Source organism: Ascaphus truei, chromosome 7, assembly GCF_040206685.1.
Source record: "Ascaphus truei isolate aAscTru1 chromosome 7, aAscTru1.hap1, whole genome shotgun sequence".
NCBI classification, from domain to species: domain Eukaryota; kingdom Metazoa; phylum Chordata; class Amphibia; order Anura; family Ascaphidae; genus Ascaphus; species Ascaphus truei.
The window spans coordinates 39,375,884-39,400,386 of record NC_134489.1 but is presented as its reverse complement, the minus strand read 5'-3'; the positions used below and the strand labels follow the sequence as shown (position 1 = coordinate 39,400,386).

General features: G+C 45.9%; 2 protein-coding genes across 3 annotated transcripts in view; one reads left to right on the top strand and one right to left on the bottom strand.

Annotated features, from left to right (window-relative positions):
- The window catches only part of PCP4L1 (Purkinje cell protein 4 like 1), a 374,963-nt gene that overhangs the window by 169,305 nt on the left and 181,155 nt on the right, over positions 1-24,503 (top strand). The window lies entirely within an intron of this gene.
- On the bottom strand, positions 1,552-16,182 carry LOC142499966 (high affinity immunoglobulin gamma Fc receptor I-like). The gene is made up of 7 exons (XM_075610023.1): positions 16,098-16,182; positions 14,248-14,268; positions 11,332-11,595; positions 8,607-8,867; positions 5,266-5,550; positions 5,023-5,138; positions 1,552-1,692 (listed from the first exon to the last, which is right to left on the bottom strand). The coding sequence occupies exons 1-7, from the start codon at positions 16,165-16,167 to the stop codon at positions 1,552-1,554; spliced, it is 1,158 nt and encodes a 385-aa protein (XP_075466138.1). The 5' UTR covers positions 16,168-16,182.

The window sequence follows — 24,503 nt, the reverse complement described above, 5'->3', positions numbered from 1 at the left end:
GAGATTAATAATACAGCATAAATGGGGAGGCTATTAGACAAATATCATAATATTTATTTTTAAGTGATGTAATTTGTTATAAATACTTTTTTTGTGGCGGGGGCGTTACAAAGCTGGTTCGCCCTCATTGGCTGAACCAGCTCACATGCGCTGACGTCATGTGATTTTGATAACATCAAAAAGGGGGGGCCCGAGAAATTTCCTGGATAAAAAGGGGGCTGGACATAAAAAGTTTGCTCACCCCGGTCTTATGGAATAGCACGGGTTATAAAATATGGGCCTAAAAGGAATATAGCTTCAGGCTACATTTGCATGTCTCTGTTATTAAGTATAACTGGAAGAAATGGGAACCTTTGGTCACATTTACTAACAGAACTATGTGATAAGGCACCTTACGGCTCACTGCTACTAAGTAAACATGGCCCATTATAGCAGCTTAAGGTTTGTGATTTAGATTTGCAGGGTCTGTGAACGATGAATTTGTGTTTACAATGGATATATGTAAAGATATATCAGCTCAGCTGACCTTTCTGTATTCGACTGACATCAACGGAGGCGTATGTCAGCTCTTCTCCCGTAGTGTCGTGTCTGGCAGGCACTGACAGAGACAAAGCAGAATTCAGCGAATGACAACACGGGGCACATGTCATGTAATAGTTCTTCATTTTAAATAGGCGTCCTTATTGGTCTTATTCCATCCTAAGCCGCTTCCACCCGCTCATCTTGGGCAAGTTACTTTCTTACTATCTACTATCCCTGTGCCCCAAATGCCACAGCTAGAAGTGACTAATCTTATCTACTGTACCACGGCATGTTAATGTTCTCATTGTATTGTTCTTGTCAGCGCACCCAGTCGCACTGCGATGAGGAATATGATGCCGCGTTTTAAATAAAATTATAATATTAAAAGAATAACCGCATGAACTCGTTGCAAATAATTTTAACGTTCATTGGAATGGAGCTGAACATTCTCCCAACACTGAGACGCTGCTGCACAAAGGTGGGATAAGATCTTCACGTTACCCGCTCTTGGTTGGGTACAGCGGCAGTGACAGCGTATGAGGGACTGACCTATTGTCTGTCTGCACTTGAAGAGCAGGATGGCAGTGACAAGAATCATCAGCAGCAGCAGGGTGACGGTGACACTGACGGTGAGTGACGTGCGGAGTGTGGGGCTCATACCTGAGAGGTGGAATGAACAGACATCATTATTCAGTGGCTTCTTTACAGATCTCCCAGGGGTTCATCTTTAGTTCCACTTAAGAGCCATAGAAGCTCCCTGGGTTTTAAACATCACAAGTTGGAAAACACTACTTTAAATGCAGGTATCCATCATTCTTTTTTTAGCTCCATGTTGAAGTACTTAAAGATGTAACTAAAGTACATTGAACAACCTCACTAAGTTTACAAACTCCCAGTAACTGTCATATTTAAGACGCCAGACATCATTTGTTTTAATATTCAATATTTCTCATAAATTGAAATCTACCGGCAGGATGTCACAATGCTGTATAATGTATATGACCTGGACAAATACTGGAAGTGGGCGATTTACTGACCAAATGTCTCCTCTATTTGTTGGGAAATAGGGATCTCTTTAGACAGGCAATACTCAAAGCGTTTCCTCTGATCTGCAAACTGGTTGTGAAACACCTCGGATTGAACACCCAATGCCACCGTTTTAGGGCTTCTCTGCAAAGAGAGAATGAGTCCCTCTCATCCGATTTATATAAGACAGTTTGGAATAGGACAGCTATCCTCCCTGTGACTGGGGAAACAATAAGGGCTGAGAGTATTGTATGCCACTCTCAATTCTAATATGTTTATGTGTAAGGAGGATTGGTCTAATGACCATATCCCTCTTTCTGTAATCTCTTCTGATACATCTACACAGCCAGGCTAGGAAGCATCAGTTGTAATAATGACCATGTCTAGTTTGGGCTGTACGATTGGACTCGATGCACCAAACCAAGGAGTTCTGTTCTGCCTGAATGATTATGGGGAATTATTTCCAATGTGTGCCCATAGACAGGTAAGTAATGAAAGCCTGGGGGCAATGCTTCTAATTTCCCTAGGATTTTTGCTAATAGTCTGAGTGGGATCTCCTGGTCTAACAGGACCCGGGATATGAGTCTTTGGATTGACTCAAACTTCAGGATCAATTCCCAAACTAATCGAACGAGTGTTGAAGATAAACCCCAGGAAAATGATGGATTGAGTGGGTGTCAGAATGGATTTCCCCCAATTTATATTGAAACCGAGAGTGTCTGACAATGAGAACATATAATCTCTGTCTTTTAGTAGAGTTGACTTGTCTCTGTTCAATAACAGAAGACGGTCTAGGTAAATAATACACAGTTTGCCTCTGGGCCTTTAGATGGCCCCACCACTGATTTCCGAATTCTTGTGAATGTGCAGTATGGAGAATTTAAAGGCCAAACACCATAACCGTCCATTGGAACACTTGTCTTCCAGTAAAATCAGAGAAGCCTCTTCAGTAAATTTGGACTGAATAGAAAGCATCCTTAACATCTACTTTTATGGTAAAACATCCCTGATTCAGTAGTTTGGAGATATTTTGTAACTAGTAAACTGAAGACTAATTATTTTTGGTCTGAAGACTAATTATTCTTGGGGACGAAGCGCTGTACTAGAGCGTGAAACGCGTTGAGGGGGAGATCGTGATGTAGCCTTGTGTGTCATGTGCTAATAAAGTTTTGTATTCATCCGGAAGCAGCTTGGATTCTTGTCATGCGCAGTTGCGCCTGAACTTCTTTTTCTCCATGTATCTTCATTGAAGGTTGCACGCGGGATCTCAGGAGCAGAGGAGAGCAGGACCAAGACCGGAGTTTCAACATAGGTAAGGGTTTCATTTCCCTCCTACTCCGGTCAGAGTAGTGGCCACAGACTGCACCCTCATTCCATATCCCACATGACGACATTGACACCTTCGGTGCAAACACCAACTACCGAAGCGCAAGACAGTTTTCCCTTATTCCGGAATGCTGACCTGAAGAGAAGAGACTCTCGGCGAGGGTAGGCGATCGCGGGATCACTCAGACCTTCTCTCCTGTAAGCTTGATCCACACGGATGCAGATAGCGATAAGCTCTTCGAGATCGGTAGGACGCTATATATGTATAAATGAATGAATAAGCAATACGAATCCTCTCGTGGTAGGTAGTTAACAGCTCTCTCATGCAGTCATCAGAGAGGATTCGTATTGCTTATTCATTCATTTATCTACTTGTTCTCAGCTAACATTTGCTTGACCATAGGAGTGTTCTCTGCTATTAGTGACTTCATGATTCATTTTTGGACTTTAACTTGAGAACATATCTGCACTACTTAGGAGTATATGCCATAACATTGGTTGGTTTGTCCCATGCTGGTTTGCTTTTTACTGGACTTTTGACATAACATATATCTGTACCTGTTACCTTGGCATGGAGGACAATCACTGTTTTAGCCCACATATATAGGGGCTAGCGTCTGGTGATCTCTGCACCATTATATACTCTGTTGTTTAATTCCTTTCTGTCTCAAATAAAGCATCATATATTGCCCTGGTGAGGGATAGTTGATCTCATTAGCAATTGAATTGTTACATTATTCCTTTATTAAGGAGAGGTTTTTTTTTGGATAGGAGGTGTTTCAATAGGGAAGTACCACAGACTGCTTCAGTCTATGGGAACGGGCAAGAAGAAGGGGCGATTTAGGCCCCGAAACTTTGCCCCCCTAATATTGTTATCACTACATTCATTCCTTGTTTTGTGCATATTTTTCCCTCTCCCTTTGTTTCCTTGTGTTTCCACATTCCATTGTTTCCCCTCCCATCCCTCCCACTCTTATACAGAGTCCTGCTCCACTAGGATTTCCCTCCAGACCTGCAGTTAGACTGGCTCTGTATTTGCATCTATATTTCAATACAAATCATTATGTTTCTAATTGACCACTTGTCTGACTCTGATTGTGTGCTGGGAACCACTGTATATATTTATGTGATTTGCCCTGGGGGGTTCTGAGGATCCTCTCTGTTCCTTTGCACCATTTTTCTAACTACACTATGTGTTACCACATTTGTGTGGAGTGCTACCTAGCACACATACTTGTAGTATATCCAATAGGATTCCCGGATACAAAGCATCTTAAATCTATCCCTTCCTAGTTTGGAAACAGATTCAATCCCAATAATTTTGAGACTAGCGGGGTTGCCAGCATGTGCAATAGAAAAGTGTCTGGTGAGTACTTTTTTCAAAATAGCACGCGCCTCTGTTCAAGAAACCTGACATGAAGTGGAGGTTTGGTACGTCCAACATATTGGAAATTACAGGCACAGGAAAGAACATAAACAATGTGTGTTGTCAAACAATGAATCGAACTCTTAACAGGGGGCACGGAGGCATTGGATGAAGAAACACAAGAGTTAAGGGGAGCTATAAATTTGCACATAAGGCGCCTGGATCTATTACACTTGTGATTGCCACATTTTGTAGGAGATGTATTAACTGATATACCCGATTCTCTAAGGTTACTCAGTGCCAGTTTATGTGTAATAGTCAGGGCTCTCCGAAACAGGAGCTGACCCCGAAAGGTGATTTTTCAAATGTGGGTCACACAGGAGGACATTCCAATGTCAGTTGAGGACATTGGTGATTTTATCTGAATAACCACTATATTTAGTGATGAATTTGGCACTGCTTTTAGTAAGAGCCATGCAAAATGTATCACTAAATATAGTGGTTATTCAAATAAAATCACATGGGGGGAGGGGGTGGGAGCGCTGCTCCCACAGTCTGTGAGAAGTAGGGGCTGGCGTGTCCCATTAGCAATCCTGCATCTGATGTGTTGCATGCTGGGAACTGTAGTTTTTAGATTGAACCCTACAAAGGCAAAAGTCTGTCTGGATTCTGGGTCCTAATTACCTTTTTTTTCCCCAGACAACTGTCACAAGAAAGATAGATATCTTCCAGTCTAAGCAATTTAAGAGCAATCGGAAGTACTCCCTGCAGTGAGCCCCTACCTGTGGAGCTGGCGAGGGGGCTGCGACAGTGGGACCCACCCAGGTGGTGATTGCGGAGGTTGGGTACGACTTCTGGTGGGGCCTAGCTTCCATGTTAGGAGCACCTGGGCAGGCTCCTGCCACCCTCGCCGGCACCATTACACAGGTAGGAGCTCAGGTGGGGGGGAGGGGTAGGGGAGAGTGCGGCCTTTAAAAATGGCAGAACGCTATTCTGGCAGAAGACATAGCGCACTCCATGCTCACCGTGTATTAGGATATTTAACACCGGACTCTTCTTCTTTACTGAATTGGTTGAAGTTTTAACCTCACAGGTATAATCCCCAGTGTGCTGTAATCCGGTGCTGTTAACTTGGTATTCGCTGCTAATACCGAATCCCTGCACAGTCCGTGTATTTTGGTAGAAAGCAAACTCCAGTTTAGTATTCGCTCTGCGTGGATTCAGAGTTGTGTCACATCTTATAGTCATCTCGCCCCCCTCTTCTATCATCGGATACTGGCGCACGTTTATTTCTGGGGATGAGAACAGCGCTAAAAAAAAATAAGTAAGAAAGAAAACCCCAAATTACACTTTATGTAACTGCAATGCAGACAGTGACAGAACTTAACCTTCCCCCGGGCTGGAGAAAGCAGTGTGTAAATTCATAGCGTTGGTGGCAGCTCTTATGCTAGAAAAGGTTGATTTGAGGGCAGCCACGTTTTTCTGACCTTCAGTCTCCCACTAAATGGGACACCCTCTTATTACATAATATGTAGAAAATAGGAGTAAGCACGGCAAGAAAAAATCCAGACTGGAGGCGGGTTAAAATGCAATATAATTTAATCAGGCATGATGCCTAGAGATATACACCAAACAGCACGCTCCTCTGACGCGTTTCGTGCTGGAGGCACTTTGTCAAAGAGGCTATTTTCTTCACATTCTCTACATATCGTGGGAGCGATGCACGCCCTTAGGAACGGATTCTATCAAGACTCACTAGAAACCCATCAAGACCAGTGAGTACATTCCCTTTATTCATTATTGCTGGGACGTGGCCAGTGTGTGACAGGACATTGTGCAGTTGCAGGAGGATTACATAGGAGGAGGGTAAGGGATTGCGGCTCATCAGGGGAGTGCTTCATATCACCATTTATTTATTTCCCCTGTTCCCCCCTCCTCCATCCCCTATTCCCTCTGCCACCTGTTTGGATACATCACTTTCATAGTGCCTCGGTACAGCTGCTCATGGAATACTATATTATCCGTTCCGTCTTTCATTGATTACTTCTCATATACACATTTGATCACATTATACGGAGGAGTGTTGGTAGCACCCTGGGGATTTCATCCCCAGCTGCCTACTCTTTTTACAAAAGACAGGTTTTAGGAAACCTAAGATGAGCAGGAATGTAATTACTGTCTAGAAGAGGGAAAAATAAAGTGTTTGACAATTAAATGGAAGACGAAGTATCTCATGAATGTAGCAGTGTCCCAGCAAAAGGCCAATGCAGTAAGGGATTCCCCAACTGCTTGGGATAGGCACAAGGGTGTCCCTAAAAATAGCCAGAAAAGTAGTGAAGCCCCTGTAAGTAAGAGCGGGCTACTTATCCTTCTACTACTGGAGTAAGCCCTGGTAAGGGCAGGCGCCAGTAGCTACCATGGATTTTTCCCCCTCACCAAGCCCCACCTCTGTGATAGAGGCGGGCCCCTGGCTCTGTGCAGGCCTAGACAGAGGGGAGGTCCTGCTGACATCATAGGGGGCAGGGCTGTGTCTATTTAGTGGGCTGTCCTGTGTGTGTGTGGGGGTCAGTTTTGTTCAGTTCTGTGCGGATGAGGTTCAGTCGTGCAGTTCTGGGAGAGAGAGTTCTGAGTGCCGCTCTGAAAGAGTGCAGTGCTGAGAGCTGAGAGTTTTGGAGTGGAGCATCTGGAGAGAGCAGTGTGTCTGGTCTGTACACACAGAGAGAGAGAGATGACCCTGTGACAGCTGAGCGTTCAGCTGGTCAGTCTGTGGAGAATCTGGAGGGAGTCTGTGTGTCTGCTCTGTACACACACAGAGAGAGAGATGACCCTGTGACAGCTGAGCGTTCAGCTGGTCAGTCTGTGGAGAATCTGGAGGGAGACTGTGGAGTATGACATGGGAGCTGAGGAGTACGTGTGGTCTTAAGTGGAGTAAGGCCCAGTGGAGGAAGGACAGAATTATAGAGGTGGACCAATGCCCTCACCCTGCTCAGGGGGTGAGGGGAAAGATATCTAGCCTCACCCACAGGGCCTACCCTGGGGAGGGTGGAGGCAGGGGTATTGGGGCCCCATCCAGACCATCCTGTCTGGAGACAATACTGGAGGGAAGGAGAGGAGGAGTACACCGGTACATTTGGGAGTCTGCTGCTACTGTGTGCTGCCGTTGATGAACTGCTGTATATGAGCTAAAGAGACAATAAAGAGACTGTGCTGTTTTATCACAAGTCTGAGTATCAGTTCTGGAGCATTCCCCTGGGACCAGGGTTTTCTCTGTAAGGGTCCTATCCCACATCCCTGGGACTTATGGAGATGGAGGCATATACCCCAGAAGCCTGGTCCTGTATCCCCAACATCACCGCGGGAGACTCAGGCCCTCCTGTTACCGGCAGGTATGCACCACCAAAGTACATGTAGCCAGCCCTCACTATACCCTAGATATGCCATCTGTGTCTAGGGGGGGGGGGGGGAACGTGGGTTACAGAAGTATGAGTTTTTAAAGCATGAAGCATAATAGGCAGACTGGGTGGGCAGGCGGGGTGGGCCGGGTAGTGCTTATCTGCTGACAATGTTTCTATATAAGAACGCTCTATGCAGAACGAGACCCAATGCATGCTGCACCTCTTGGGGTGACACAGGAGAGTCTCTGAAGGTTGTGGGTTCTATCCACCCTCTGCCACAGGCGCTCGCTCTGCAGGAACATAAGCAAATCCCCTAATCTCCCTGTGCATTGGGTACCAAGAATTCACTTGGAAGCTTTTTGGGGCAGGGATAAACTCCGTCTGTATTTTTCCTCTATATATAACATTAAAGTAATACAAGAAAAGTATGAATTGTTTGTTTTTTCCCCCCTTGAATGACATTTATTTAGCAAAGTTACACCAATGAATATAAGTGTGAGCGCACACCGACACAACCATTTATATCCTTGTGCATTGTACTAATTGGTTATAAAGTAGCTGCCATGAATGGGTTATCTTGTAACCTGCAGTATGAGGCTGTGATACCCAACACGCTGTTACTCGCATACACGGAGTAAATAATAAGTCATCCTCTAAAACTTCTAACTTCTATAAATTACATTTATTTGGAATGATTCAGTTAAAGTGTCCTAATTCATGTAATTTACCATAAAGTAAAAATTACTGTTATTGTATATTAATTGTAGGTTGTGATACGTTACAGGAGATCCACATGAGGTCCCCTATAAGGCATCATTTATATAGTGAGAATAATCTGTTATAAAGTTCTTATTAAGAGGGTGCTAATTATGAAATAAGGTCAGCCCGCTTTAACATTTTCTGGCATGATGAAATATATGGAAAATCTCTACAAAACAAACTTTGGTATAGATACATTTTCTAGGTCTTACCTTGGACAGAAACAAATCCCTCATCAGTGTAATTATCAGAAGATAAATTCTGGGGTAATGATGTTTCACATGTATATGTACCACCGGTATCCATGTTTACTGAAGGCACCAAGTAAACAAACTCGCTGGCCGAGAACTGTATTACTTCAGAGTCTTTGTAAAACGTTGTGTTCTTTACAGAAGAGTCACCCCAAGCGTGACATCTCAATGCCAGGGAGTCCCCTTCAATCACTGAGTAAGGAACTTGCAGGATGACCCAACCTGAAATCAAACAAAACAAATGTGATGTTTAGAAGATCTGCTGCAGAGGGATCTTACAGACCCAAACTTCCCCAACAGATCACTGAACAAAACCAACAGCCCCCTTTATAAGGAGCACAGGGTTTGTGTTGTGTTGGTGTTGTGAGTCTCTGGGTTTCCTCTCTCATCGGTGGAGAATGTATTTGCTCCCTTAATTAAAGGAAGATCCTGTTATGACAATCTGAGCAGCTGATTGGGTTATTTTGTAAGATAATTAAGTCACACATTGAGTGTTCCCCCTGCTCTAATTCAGAGTGTGGCACCAATGCAAGGCTACATAATAACACAAAGTAATAGTATTATTGTTAGATTGACTACTCACAAGCCAAGCATTGATTTGAATGACAGAATCAAGCAGGGTTCTCACTTACAATTGAAGTGAGAACAGCTGCTATTCTGTCATTAAGCAAGTCCTCATGTATCAATCCTCACCTGTATAGATCATAACTCATTGACACTCTGCTTTTCAATAGCCAACACTTTGTATTTTGGCACTTTGTAATTATATCAAAGTTACATGCACTGTCACATGATGCTCCTGCTTCCCTGGTGGGATACGCCACTATAGCAGTCCTCACATATTTACATTGTAACCAATCCTCCTGCTTCATTCAACTGGCTGCTATATATAAACAGAGCTTTCTACTCATTAAAGCTAATGAGGTTGGGTATTTCTGTGTGATTACTGTTCTGACATATCTGTTTCTGCAGATTATGGGCCTATGCAGAGAGCAGCGCTTTTTAAAATTGGAGAGGGGAATAAAAAGGAGGTTTAATGGAGAGTTTTATTCTCCATATGCAGAAATGGGCGAAATCCGCTATTTTTAGCATTACTGCATGTGGAGAATTGTAAATGAGGAGATGCGCGCAGCTGAAAGGGGGAAAAAAAAATCGCGCATTTTTTTTCCCCTATAGCCGGCGAGCTCCTGCTTCTTGCCAACTTTAGTTGGCGGAGAAAATTGACGAAAATCGCGCCAAAAACAGCCGCTAGATGGCGAGCGCGCCTTTCTGAATTCGGATATTTTTCAGACTGGCGAGATGCAGTTTCTCGCCAGCCGCGCGGCGAAATTTTGAAATAGAAAAAAAAATGGCGCATTTTCCCTAGCTCGCCATTTTCAGCTGTTTTTAGCGCGATTTTCTCCGGAAAATGGCGCACAGCTCCACCCTGTTATTTTGGACACGTGATAGCGGGTTAAAGTTATGTGCTGGATTCTCTTACCTGCCCCGTCTGACACTAAGGGGCCTATGCAGAGAGCAGCGCTAGAATAAATTGGAGAGTTTAAGAAAAAGTAGCTTTAATGGAGAGTTTTTTTCTCCATATGCAGAAAGGGCATAAAACTGCATTTAGAATCCTGTCTGCATAAGGAGAGTTTCAACCAGCGATATGAGCGCTGTTGAAACTAGTGGAAAAAAAGCGTTTTTTTTTTTTTTTTTCTCCTCCCCCAACGGCCGCCGAGCTCTAGCTTCTTGCTGGCGAAGCAAAATGTTGAAAATCGCGCCATTTTTTTGGCACGAACAGCCCTAGATGGCGTTCGCGCCTCTCTGAATACGGCCGTTTTCAACACTGGAGAGATTTAGGTTCTCTCCAGCCGCGCGGCGAAATTTGTAAAGAAAAAAAAAATGGCGCTTTTTAATAAACTCTCCATTACCTGCCTTTTTCAAGCTATACTTCGCCAAAAAATGCCTCTTTACCTGCTAGCGCTGCTCTCTGCATGAGGCCCTTAGTTACAGCCATATTCCATATCTTATTGTACAACACGTTAAACATTATTGATTAGCTACAGGTGCTTATAGCGGTCTAGGACATTTGGCAAGGTAATCACTAACCTTACCCCTTACCTGCCAACCCCTAATCTTAACCTTTATTACTAACGCTACCCTAAAAATTGGATAATGGGGAAGGGCGGGGTTGTAGACCTGTCTGGGACATGTGAATGTGCTCACAGGTGCTATTTTATTTGCTGTACACAGTTTCTCATGTCTCTCCTTTCTCTCTTATCCCCGCAGGGTACACACCTTTTTTGTAATGTTTGTGATGCAAATCCTGCACCATTTGAATGGTTCTTCTGTGTCCCATCTCCCCTCTATGTATAACCACTTGGAAACGGCGCCTCTAGCACACGTTCCTCTCCTTCTACATTACAATCACTGGGGCTGGTCCGTCCCAACTTCTCTAACGTGGGAAATAAGGGCGAGAGACGGTGACACTTAGGGCCGTATTCTATATGGGCCGTATTCTATAGGCACCAAAGTGGTCGTTCAGGACAATTTCATACGAGACTCCTTATAGCGTTTAATGGGGATTTTTGGATAAAATGGCCAGAACTGACACTTTTGCGTATATATAATTACCCCCTTAGAATGTAATCAGTAAAGTGCACACTGTCATTTGAATACATTTTCAGAGCTGAGCGGGTTAACTCACCATAAGTAACATCCAGTCTCACAGCGTCACTCATTACACGGCTAGTGGTCTCACACTGGTAATTCCCACTGTCTGACACGTGGGCAGTTTTAATTGTAAAGCTCTGTGAATGTTCTTTATTTATCTGGGACCCATTTTTGTACCAGGAATATCCCTGGTGACCTTCTGCAGTAGATGCCACGTTGCATGTTAGAGTTACAGTTTCCTTTGTGAATATTTTGCTCCAAGACGGCATGAACGACACCTCAGGTTTAACTTCAGCTCCTAGAAAGCACAAGTTGTTGCAGTTACTCCCCGTAGTTACGACCCCATACATCGCTCACTTGTATGATCAGGACACAAACACATGCAAAAATCTGCTGCAATCTCCAAACCTACCGGTAACTTACTGGTGCACAGGTTCCTGTCAGTATTAGGGCCGAGGGGTTCTGTGTATAACCAAGATCATGTGTGTAATATAAACCTTTATACCATTTCCCTCATATGTATGAAGTTAGTTATGTGACTTTATCTGAACGGCAAATAATTGTTGTTTGAAATTAAGTTTGACGCATTGCATCACATTTAATACCTGATTTATATAATTGAAATAAATAAAAATGTATATTTATTTAATTTCTTAGTATTAGTAAATACAAATTGTCAGTGTAATACTATTTATAATAGCCATTCTGTGAAAAGAATACATTTTGTTACTTATATAATGAAACCTCCGTACTGAGTAAAATACAGTTTTGACCAAAGAAACGCCGTTCTGCGCTAATACAGACTATTTATTCTGATGCAGATTCAACTTTTTGGGGCCTACACCCCATCACATGCCATTTACACCTGTGCGTCATGCGCATCACATTTCTGTGCACCAAAATATTTGACTACAATCATTTTTGGCGCTTGATACGCACATTGAGGGACGGGGCGACACATCGGGACATGCCCGCTAACTAATGTCTAGTGAAATAGGTTCTCATTTAATCAGTTACCCACAATCAGCGCAGGAATCCCGCTGCGGGCGGCCGTCATTGTAACTTATCTATTCTATCGGAATGAGATTTGGGTGATAAGAGTGAATTGAGACAATACGTATCATTCTATCCTTATACAATGTGGCAGATCCCCCAGAAGTGAAAATACTCCCCGAGAGATTTACTCCATTGCTAACTGGATTTTACTGTCATTTATTCCGACCCGCGCACTCCAGCTAATGCCAACACTATTATATATTTAGGATGTATTATTCTTATATAAGGCAGGCAGCCTAGTCATTGTGAGAGACTCATATTGCTTTCTTAAAATATATCACAACCGGTAATGTATCTCTGCTTCAACAATAAAACAAATATAAGTGTGTGTGTGTGTGTATGTATGTATGTATATACATATATATATATATATATAATCTATCAAAGAAACAATAGTAGCGCCAAATAATTCAATATAAATAATCTACATAGAATAAATAGTAATTGGTGTATATTAAATGTGATAATGATATAAGATAATGAAAATATTAAAGTACAAGATGTGAATGTGTTTTTGTCTAATTGCTACAATAGTGAAACATAAATGACTAATACAATATATAAGACAAACAATACACACTCCAGTGTTCTTCTGGTACCAGCAGGCTGCTATATAGGTTTATCAAAAAGGACAGCAGTTGAAAAGATGACTGTTGTCCCAAAAAGAAGCACATTTGAGTGGTGCACTCTCAGGCGGTTAAAACTTAGGCTTTTGTTTCTGCAAATATAATATATATGTACACAAGTAAATTAAACATGAATGTGTGTTTAAAAATAAACAATTAAAAATGACAGGTTGTGAAGTATAATTATTTCTGCTGTGGTAGTGTTATTGTGTATTGATGCAAGACTGTTTGGTATTGGGGGATAATGGAATGATAATGTGCTATAGTGCAAGAAGTATATACAAAATGGAGATATAGAATCTATATACTAGATATGAAAGTCACGTGGAGCGTGACGCAGCTCTAACATCGCTGCCAAGTGTTACTCCTCAACATTAGTTTACACTAATCTCCATATATGGCACTGGTATGTGGATTTGTAAAGAATGACAATTGTGAACAAGATGGTGTCAGTACTGGAGTGTCTGGTGTTGAGGTGCAGTGGAGATAGAATTCTATATGCTAGATATGAAAGTCATGTGGAGCATGGCACAGCTCTAACATCGCTGCCAATTATTACTCCTCAACCAATTATTTTAAACTAATCTCCACAATGTGATTTCCTGCGTATTGTATTTGTGCAGGTATGTATAATATTGCAGGTTTGTCTATTGATAGTGGATGTGCAATATAATCTATAACTTGATAGAATGTATATTCATAGAGAAGTCCCTATGGCTGTGGAAGTATACAAGTTTGGGGCACAGCTGTATTGTGAGAGAGGAATCTGACTCAATGCCCTCAGTCAAAGTTGTACAATGGAGTTGAGGCTGCTATATACACCCAGAGAGGACCCCTACTGTGGGCTCTACAGGTGGGGGTGATATTATATTCACACACTGCCTGATTTTTATCTATCCTTGTGAGTGAGCCTCCCCCACGCCCCCTCCTTCCCTTGTTCCCCTCATTAAATGTATTTTTTATGCTATGGTGCGCGTGCTTTCTCTTTCTTCTCATATAGATATATTTATTCACAGATCACATTCCAGGAAGCACTGTTTTAAAGTAAAAACCCTTTTGTGCTTTATCCAATGTACCATCGCCAGAAGAAGAGATCAGTGTATCTCGAAAGCTCGCACAAATAAAAGATCTTGTTAGCCACAAAACGGTATCGTCTATTCGTTTTTGATTATTAAGCTCGGCTAACACGGTACAGATACAATCTTTTTTCTTTACTGAAAAAATAAAATAACCTCACGAATAAATTGCTGTGAGAAATATATACTCACCGGAGCTTTCCTTCAGTGCTGCTGCAAAACAGAGCAGAGAAAGGTGCGATTACATAGAATACGTTTTCTGCACACAGGAATTTATAACCACACATTACAGACCCTCCCAGCACTGACATGCAGAATACTCCATTACACAAATCATATTTTGGGGTTGACCTCAGACTTTAAATCATTAGCTCCCAGCAGTTGAGGGATTAAAATATACTGTTTTTATTAAAAAATAAATCAAATTAACCAACAGATTTTAAAATAGAAGAACAAATAGTATAATTCATGTGCAGTCTGGCTCTAATATGTTTGCAGTTCCTGTGATGGCATTTAAATATACACTGACCCAGCAAATAGTGCACTACATAAGTGTGGTGACCCTGAAGAATGACGTAACATCCTATGTTCTATTCAGCATATTTATTGTAGACAGCCTTTGGGAATTTTATGAAGACTTTCAGGAACACGGCAGCACTCTGACACTGAAGGGGTTAAATCTGAAACTAACGATTAGTCTTGCTGGTTCGCCAAATTAATATTTTCTTCAATAAATGTGTGCAAATGAATGTCCCACCTTTCAATATATATCAAATAGTCCACGGCACTGTTCTTTCCTCAATTTAATTAGAGGCAATAGCAAGCATCTTTCACAATATCATTTCAGTTGGTTTCATCATTCAGGCATATAGAATGTACCTATAGAGTGGAGAATCGTAGCTCTGTTCTTTGCTTGGGTGGTAAAGGATTCTGAATTCCATAAACTTAAATGCAAACTATACATTTCTCTTCAAGCAGTCTTATCATAGCAGTCACCTATTTCTCTTACTGTCAGCTCAAAATATTCTTAGTCAATCATCAATGCTTAAACCAATATTCCTTCATTTAGCCATATCATCTTTGATCTAGAAGAACCTCTTTGTTCTGTCACTAAATACTATAGTTAATCCTGTTCTTAATCTTTTAAGACCTCGCTCTATTGTATTGTCTAACTAACTAACTATTTAATTAACCTTTGAACTCAGTAAACAAACATTTCTACACCTGGCTGTCTTCAGACTGATTTAACTTCTTATCTTTATGTAGAGGCAGCTAATCATTTTCCAATATCAATTCTAACTTAATACTAAATTAACTAGTTACATGCTGAATATATATGAATATAGAGAATATAGCATAATTCATATTTAGGATGATTTCAAGCTTATCTTCAGAAACCACCGTACATTACTTATATATTGTAACAGCCCCTGCAATGCATTGCCAGGCACCCAGGCAATAAGGGGCTAATTGTGCAGCCCGCACAGGGGGCAAAAAGACACCCGTCTGTTTATTCTTAGACGTCGCTAGAACTAAATACGGCTCCGGTTTCCTCTAAGGGGAATCCAATCTTATTAACACTTTTAGTTTCCAATTAGGATTAAAAAACTGAATATTTTTTCTGTGTAATCTGTAGAGTTAAGATCATCGGCACTGTTGCTGTTATGTAATTCTGTATTTTTTGGATCCAGGTGTTAAAGTGGTGGTACTCACTCCCTCCCTTTTCTCTTCTGTATCCCATTCCTTATGGGGTTTTTTCCCCCACAATTTAAATAAAAAATAAGTTAAAATAAAAACCTGAATATTAATAAGATCCCTACTTGCTTCTTAAACAAACTAAGTTCTGCGGAAGCGTCGGGTCTAATAACCTCAACTGGTTTAACCAAATTATAATTTCTTCAATGACAGCGGCATCTGTAAGAAGTAAGATGCAAAAGGACTTGAGCACACTGGGTACTGAGGTACTGTTAGTATCATACTGAGGTACTGTTAGTATCATAGGTAAAATGTTCAAAGAAAGCGCGTAACCCCCCAGTACTTACAGAGTAACACCGCCAGCGCCAGCACTAACATGGTGACTGCCGCCCGTAGCAACAGAATCCTTAACTTCATGAGCTAGAAGCAGAAAGTCTAACACCAGTTTCACTTGCCTATTTTTGCCGCCCCACACACTTCCTCAACACCCCCTCCCAACTTTAGCACCAAGAGTACAATTAGGGTCCATATATCGTTTTATTGTGGCCTCTGCAACAGGAAACATTTGCACTGACTGAACCATTTCTTCTTAACCCTTGAGTGCCGGTGGGACCTACGACATACAGCCTCGCAGTGCGCTGCTGACCCGTCCAGCACAGAATGGCTTCAAATCTACATCACAGAGGAAGCTTGTTAATTAAATACATGCCATTTGAAGTGGATTTTTGGCCCGCACGGTTTGTGCACCTGTCACATGTTCCCTCACATCCGGCAGAACGGGTGACCCAGAATTGTATCCATCCCATTGGAATGAGTCACCTGTTTCCTTCCCTCCTATTTACACTATGAGGTGCACACACAGGGGAACAATTGAACAAAAGCACCAAATACATTCAGGACCAAGATACACCCTATGGAAATGTTTATTGCAATAATTGAGATCTAAAATGTTCATGATACATGCTGTAAACCAGGCATGTCAAACTCGCGGCCCGCGGGCCGCATGCGGCCCACACCGAGTATCTGTGCGGCCCACCCAATGTGTCCCGGTTACGGCGGTGAGGAGGATGCGGCAGCTGGTAAGTATTCTCTGTGTGAGTGAATGCTGCCAGGTGATTGGATGAAGGGCCGCATGGGTTTGAATGAAGGAGGCGGGACTTAGAATGCCGGCCGGGATGCAGGGGATTGGTCGCAGGCAGGTCAGAGGAAGCCGGGGGCGGGGCTTCCGCTTTGTGCAGAGCACACGGTGAGTGTGTCTCTGCCTTTCCGCTCCTCTGCCTGCTGCGCGATGTCCCCCGCCGGGCGGGCAGCCACAGGGACCCCAGGTAGAGGCGCTCACCCCCCTTGCCGCTGACCCCCTTTGCCGCTTACCCCCCTTGCTGCTAACCCCCCTTGCTGCTAACCCCCCTTTGGTGCTGACCCCCCTTGCCGCTAACCCCCCTTTGGCGCTGACCCCCTTGCCGCTGACCCCCCTTGCCGCTGACCCCCCTTGCCGCTCACCCCCCTTGGCGCTCACCCCCCTTGCCACTCACCCCCTTTCTGCGCCCCCCCCCCCCTTGCCACTCACCCCCTTTCTGCGCCCCCCCCTTGCCGCTCACCCCCTTTCTGCGCCCCCCCCTTGCACCCTTGGCACTCCCTTTGCCCCCGGTCCGCATGTTGCGGAAGATGGGCGTGGGGGCGGGCAGTGGTGGTGCGCGATCGCGAGGCTCAAAAAGCAGGCCTTTCTTCTGTCCCTCTTCCGTCCGTCGCTGTTCTCCACTTTGTGTGGGGGGAGTGTGTGGGGTGTGGGGGGAGTGTGTGTGTGGGGGGTGGGGGAGTGTGTGTATGTGGGGGGTGGGGGAGTGTGTATGTGGGGGGGGGAGTGTGTATGTGGGGGGTGGGGGGTGGGGGAGTGTGTGTATGTGGGGGGTGGGGGGTGAAGGAGTGTGTGTATGTGGGGGGTGGAGGAGTGTGTATGTGGGGGGTGGGGGAGTGTGTATGTGGGGGGGGAGTGTGTATGTGGGGGGTGGGGGAGTGTGTGTATGTGGGGGGGGAGTGTGTGTTTGTGGGGGGGAGTGTGTGTATGTGGGGGGGAGTGTGTGTATGTGGGGGGGAGTGTGTATGTGGGGGGGGAGTGTGTATGTGGGGGGTGGGGAGTGTGTGTATGTGAGGGGTGGGGGAGTGTGTGTATGTGGGGGGGGGAGTGTGTGTATGTGGGGGGGGAGTGTGTGTATGTGGGGGGGAGTGTGTGTATGTGGGGGGAGTGTGTGTATGTGGGGGGGGGGAGTGTGTGTATGTGGGGGGGGGGAATGTGTATGTGGGGGGGGAGTGTGTATGTGGGGGGGAGTGTGTGTATGTGGGGGGGAGTGTGTGTATGTGGGGGGGGGAGTGTGTGTATGTGGGGGGGGAGTGTGTGTATGTGGGGGGGGGGTGTGTATGTGGGGGGGAGTGTGTATGTGCGGGGGGAGTTTGTATGTGGGGGGGGAGTGTGTATGTGGTGGGGAGTGTATGTGGGGGGGGGAGTGTGTGTATGTGGGTGGGGGGGAGTGTGTGTATGTGGGGGGGGGGAGTGTGTATGTGGGGGGGGAGTGTGTGTATGTGGGGGGGAGTGTGTGTATGTGGGGGGGAGTCTGTGTATGTGGGGGGGAGTGTGTATGTGGGGGGAGTGTGTGTATGTGGGGGTGGTGTGTATGTGGGGGGTGTGTGTATGTGGGGGGGAGGGAGTGTGTGTATGTGGGGGGAGTGTGTATGTGGGGGGGAGGGAGTGTGTGTATGTGGGGGGGGAGTGTGTGTATGTGGGGGGGGAGTGTGTGTATGTGGGGGGGGGGAGTGTGTGTGTGGGGGGAGAGTGTGTATTTGGGGTGGGAGAGAGTGTGTGTGTGTGGGGGGGGATGTGTATCAGTGGCTGTGTGTGTGTCTGTGCGTGGTCAGTGTCTTTGTTGGTCTGTCTGTGTGTGTGTCTGTAGGTCAGTGGCTGTGTACATCTGTGCAGGACAGAGAGAGAATGGGGGGGGAGAGAAGAGAGGGGGGAGAGAGAGAAGAGGGGATTGAGCAAATGGGGGGGGAGAGAAGGGAGATGGGTGGGGAGACAGAGAATAGAGGGGATTGAGCGAATGGGGGTGGGGAGGGAAGGGAGAGAGAATAGGGGGAGACAATGGGAGAGGGTGAGAGAAAATGGGGGGGAAGTAGAGAGAGAATGAGGACAGGGCCGCCAACAGGGCCGGGTGAGTCAGTCAACCACCCTCTCTCTCTCTCCCCCACCCTCTCTCTCTCCCCCTCTCTCTCTTTCCCCCTCTCTCTCTTTCCCCCTCTCTCTCTTTCCCCCTCTCTCTCTTTCCCCCTCTCTCTCTTTCCCCCTCTCTCTCTTTCCCCCACCCTCTCTCTCCCCCACCCTCTCTCTCCCCCACCCTCTCTCTCCCCCACCCTCTCTCTCTCTCTCCCACCCTCTCTCTCTCTCTCTCTCCCACCCTCTCTCTCTCTCCCACCCTCTCTCTCTCTCCCACCCTCTCTCTCCCACCCTCTCCCACCCTCTCTCTCCCACCCTCTCTCTCCCACCCTTTCTCTCTCTCTCTCCCACCCTCTCTCTCCCACCCTCTCCCTCCCACCCTCTCCCACCCTCTCTCTCCCACCCTCTCTCTCCCACCCTCTCCCACCCTCTCTCTCCCAACCCTCTCCCACCTTCTCTCTCCCCACCCTCTCTCTCCCCCACCCTCTATCTCCCCCACCCTCTCTCTCTCTCTCTCTCTCCCACCCTCTCTCTCTCTCCCACCCTCTCTCTCTCTCCCACCCTCTCTCTCTCTCCCACCCTCTCTCTCTCTCCCACCCTCTCTCTCTCTCTCCCACCCTCTCTCTCTCTCTCCCACCCTCTCTCTCTCTCTCTCCCACCCTCTCTCTCTCTCTCCCACCCTCTCTCTCTCTCTCCCACCCTCTCTCTCTCTCTCCCACCCTCTCTCTCTCTACCACCCTCTCTCTCTCTCTACCACCCTCTCTCTCTCTACCACCCTCTCTCTCTCTCCCACCCTCTCTCTCTCCCACCCTCTCTCTCTCCCTCCCACCCTCTCCCTCTCTCCCACCCACCCTCTCCCTCTCTCTCTCCCACCCACCCTCTGTCTGTCACCCTCACCCACTCTCTCTGTTTTATCTTAACTGCACTATACCTACACCGAAATAACCTATTCTGCTTTCTTCCAGATCTGACTCAAGTTTCACACGGGAGACATCGGAAGACAGGTAGGGAACACCTCCCCTCCAGTATAGTACTTTGAGGGACTGCGGATCAGGTAAGATCCCAGGCGGGATTGCTGCTTTGGAAATTGTTAAGAGGGGGCATCCTGACACTGGTTAATGGGTTCAGAAGTCATTCACGTCTGGCTTTTTTTTGGTTACACACACACACACACACACACACTACTTTTCGAAATAAACCTACGTGTCTATGAAAATTTAAGTTGTTTTTTTTTGCGGCCCACCTAGACTTAAACCTTGTTTATTTGGCCCTTGTTAGCATTTGAGTTTGACATGCTTGACCTAAATTATAAAATAATGTTATTACTTATTCGTGGTTGCTAAAATAATAAAAAATGTATTTAGATAAAAACTTTATAACCTAATAAAGTGACCAAACATCAAGCTCCTCATTCAGGCCCCTTGGGGGCAATGTTTTTAATTGATATATCCAAAAAGTTTCTTGTTTAGAAAGAGCCTTTAATCTGTCGTCGTCGTCGTCCCCCACGTCTAATGGGGTGTACAACCTGAATACCCTAATACCTCATTAAACTGGGATCACTTTGATGGTGTAGCTTAAAGTGACGAGGTACACTGTGCTTATCCATGCCTAATCTAATGTTCCTGGCATGTTCCAAAATTCTGGTCTTCCAAAAACGCTTTGTGCATCCTATATACTGGAGTCCACAAGGACATTCCAACGTATAGACCACGTAGGAGGTTTTACAGGAGATGCAGTCCTCTATGGGATATATTCTGGAAGCCAGAGGGTCACGTGGTGATGACTTAGCTCAGATAGTGTTAACTCGCCCTCTTTTCCAAGCACGACAAGGTCTGTTTCTTTTCTTACTTTATTTTGGAGAAAGTAGGTAAATACAGTTTCTTGTGTAGAGGTGTAGGTATCTCTGTGTGTGCTTAGTAGTAAAGGGAAGTGAAAAGATAATCCTGGAGCACCATTACAGGGGTTACAGTGAGGTACTCCCGAATCCAGGGAAAATGGTGGAAAGGAAAAAGCAATGTCTGCTGGGTAGTAAGATAGTCTGGGGACAGACCATCCGTGGCCAGAGCAGAGGGGGAGAAAGCAGACTAGCCCATTTGAGAGAGAGGCTGGGGCTGCCATGGCAACTCACAGGAGTGTCTGGGGAAGCTACAACATGTAGCAAAAATGTAGCATCTTTAATGCAGCAAGCTGCTGGGAGAAGGGAAATGGCACTGTGTTTGTGTGCAGAACCATACACATACAGCTGGCACTAATAAGCTGACAAGCAGGGCTGCGAGGAAAAAGGGGGGGTGAAACAGAAGTGTAGACGGGGTATACCTGTTCCATGACACTCCCCGTCTGGTATCTGTAGATACCACTATATAACATGCTATGTGGAACATATGTGCAATGCAAACATAACATAACAACATAATATTGCAAAGTTCATGTCCACATGACGAGGTGATACCAGCCGGTACCACTGGCGTTGAAATCCCTTGGCAAAGTCTTTTAGCAAGGGATGTTGGGTGGATGAACCGCTCCAGGTTTGCTGGTTTCACCACAATGTCTTTCTGTGAAAGTCTCTGGCACTGTTTCCTTTCAACTTTGTGAGAGAACAGTCCCTTTGACTCTGCAGTTTTCTCTACAGAGTGCATCACCTCGTGGATGTGCTGGTCATGGTAGTTTGTCATCCTATCACCTGGCGTTTGGCGGGAGGAGATGGCTTTTGATTCCTTGCGGAAGCGAATTAATGTCCCTGGAAGACTGATCGTCAAGTCTGGTCCAGTGAGGAGGGCGTCGTTCAGGGAGACTCCCTGGAGCTGAGCGCTAGGGTTGAACATTACCCGGATTTGATCGGGTTCCTGAGGGTGGTAGGCCCCAGGTGATTGGAGGTACCAACATTCTTCACCTTTCTTCATTAGAAGTGCTGGCTTTGCGTGGCCGGTAAGGAATGTCTTTTGGATGAAGGCCACAAAGTTGCTTTTGATCTCCGGCTCCCTTTGTGGGTTGCGGCGGAGCAAAGAGAGCCTAGTGATGACAGGTTCTCTATTGTTCAGGAAGCGTCTTTTTGGTGAACGGACTGGTAGTGGAGTCACCCAACTGCTTAGTCCGTCTTTAGAGAGCTCCTTGACTGTTAACTTCGGGAATCCTCTATCTTCCCTTGATGGTGTTTGCTTGTCATCGTTCCTTGCTGTCTGGAGCGCTGTGCACCGTAGTTCATCGGTGCATTTCTCTTGCACGGGAACATCTCCGCGTAGTTTGGTGAAACGCTTTTGTGTTTCTTTGTTGACTGCCATCGGGAGGTTATTGTCTCCCTGGACGTAACGAAGAACAGTCTCTTTTGCCCTAGTAAAACCCTTTATGAAATGTCTCTGTGGCTGTCTCTTTTTGGATGTATGAAAGGGCAGTCCTTTTGACACTGTGGCTTCACCTGTGGGGTGCAATCTTTTGCGGCTATGCCAGCCGTGGCAGTTGTTGCTTTGTCGCTTGATGCTCTGTGGGGAGGAACAACTGTACATCTTAGTTGTGCCATTGCTCGCGAGAGGACTGGTTGATCATTCATTGCCTTTTGGACGATCCCTTTGTCGGTCACCTTTGGGGGGTTACTTTCTTCCTTCGGTGGAATCGACTCCTCATCCTTAGCTCTGTGGACTGCTGAGCATCCTAAGCCATTGTCACATCCCATCGACGTGAGGATGTCTTTGTTGGTCTCAGGGGTATGATCTTGTCTTTTCTCTTCACTTGGCCCTTCGGTCACTTGGAGATGGCCAAGACATGGTTCAGAGAGAGATGTGTGTCCACATTCTGTCACCACCGTTCTGCGGGCATCAACGTAGTCTTGCCCGTGCTCTTTGTTGGTGCACGCGTTGCCCACTATCACCCATCCTAGGTCAAGTCTTTGGGCGTATGGCGCGTTGTGGGGTCCGTTATGCTGTTTACAGACTTTATGTACCCTCATGATGTCCCTACCGAGCAGCAGCAGGATCTTGGCGCCTTGTTCCACTGGCCGGATGTGGTTGGCTATTCCTTTGAGGTGGTGGTAATGGAGTGCCACGTCTGGTGTGGGAATCTCGTCCCTGTTGGTGGCCATGTGGTTGCACTCGATGAGTGTGGGAAGGGGCATGTTCACTTTGCCGTCTATTGAGCATATGGTGTAGCCATTCACTCTTCTCCCTGTGGTCTCCATTCGCCCTGCGCACGTTCTGAGAGTGTAAGGAGAAACACTGTCTTGAATATTGAACATGTCGAAGAACTCTGACCTGACCAGCGATCGGTTGCTCTGGTCGTCGAGGATTGCGTACATCCGAATAGCCTTCTCAGGTTGTCCCTGGGGGTGCACTGCAACAAGGCATATTTTGGAGCAGGACATTTTGTCGCCTTCTTTTCCGCAAACCTCAGTGCGCTGAGATGTGACGGATGTTGGCTCTCCTTCTCCTTCCTCCCCGCCATGCTCCGCTACGGAGGATGGGTTCTTGTGTTGGTGGAGTGTCATTGCCTCTGGGTGTAACGCTGTCACGTGCTTGTCACTTTCGCACACTGTGCATTTGCTCTCTTCCTTACAGTCCCTGGCTAGGTGAGTCGTGGAACCGCAGCACTTGAAGCAAACCCCGAATTCTCCAAGTAACCTCTTGCGTTCCTCTAGGGACTTCATCCTGAACCCAAAGCACTTGTTGAGTGGGTGTGGCTTCTTGTGTATGGGACATTCCCTGTTTGGGTCCCTTGGTTCCTTGTCTCCGGCGACCGACTGATCGGGAGTAGTTTGGGTCGTGGGAGGCACGTCCGTCCTGCGGGTCGAGATGGGTGTTTGGGGGTTACCATATCTCGTCGCTGGTCTCTCGTTCCTCAGGCTGCTTGCACTGTATGTGGTTTGCGCACCTAAGAAGAAGCTGGGGTCGTTCCTCGTCCTTGCTGCTTCGCGAATGAAGCTCAAGAAAACTGAGAATGGGGGGTAGACGACTTGCTTCTCCCTTTTGTATTTGGAGCCTTGTGAGATCCATTTTTCTTGGAGGTTGAAGGGTAGCTTCTCCAGGATGGGTCTCACTCCACGAGCTGAGTCTAGGATGTTGAGACCTATTAAGGAATGGTCTTTCCTTGCGAACTCCAGTTCTTGCAGCAGGTGTCCAAGATCTCGTAACTTCGAGTAGTCTTTAGTTGTGATCTTGGGGAAGCTTTCGACTCTTTTGAAGAGCGAATCCTCGACTACTTCGGGGCTTCCGTAGGATTCTTCCAGCCTTTCCCACACTAGGTCCAGACCTACTTGGGGTTGATGCGCGTTCGCTGCCTGCAGTCTTTTTGCGTACCCTCTGGAATCGTTCCCCAGGAACTTGACTAACAGGTTGAGCTCTTCCCTTGCTGAGAAGTCCAAGCTGTCGATTGCGTCCTTGAACGTGAACTTCCACGTCCGGTAGTTCTCAGGGCGGTCGTCGAAGCAGATGAGCCCTGCTTGTACCAGGTCGCGCCGGATCATGTACTTGGCTGTGTCTGTCAGACCTGAGGCATCGACGTGTTTGTCCCGTTCTGAGGTAGTTGCTGGGACGGTCTGTGCGGTCGCCTCTTCCTTGGCGTG

Excerpts from the sequence above, each read along its gene's own strand:
- LOC142499966 (XM_075610023.1), bottom strand. The coding sequence starts at position 16,167 with ATGAAGTTAAGGATTCTGTTGCTACGGGCGGCAGTCACCATGTTAGTG. Across the intron at positions 8,868-11,331 it reads GAGACTGGATGTTACTTATG|GTTGGGTCATCCTGCAAGTT; the intron begins GTGAGTTAACCC and ends GTTTGATTTCAG. Across the intron at positions 5,551-8,606 it reads GGGATTTGTTTCTGTCCAAG|CGCTGTTCTCATCCCCAGAA; the intron begins GTAAGACCTAGA and ends ATTTTTTTTTAG.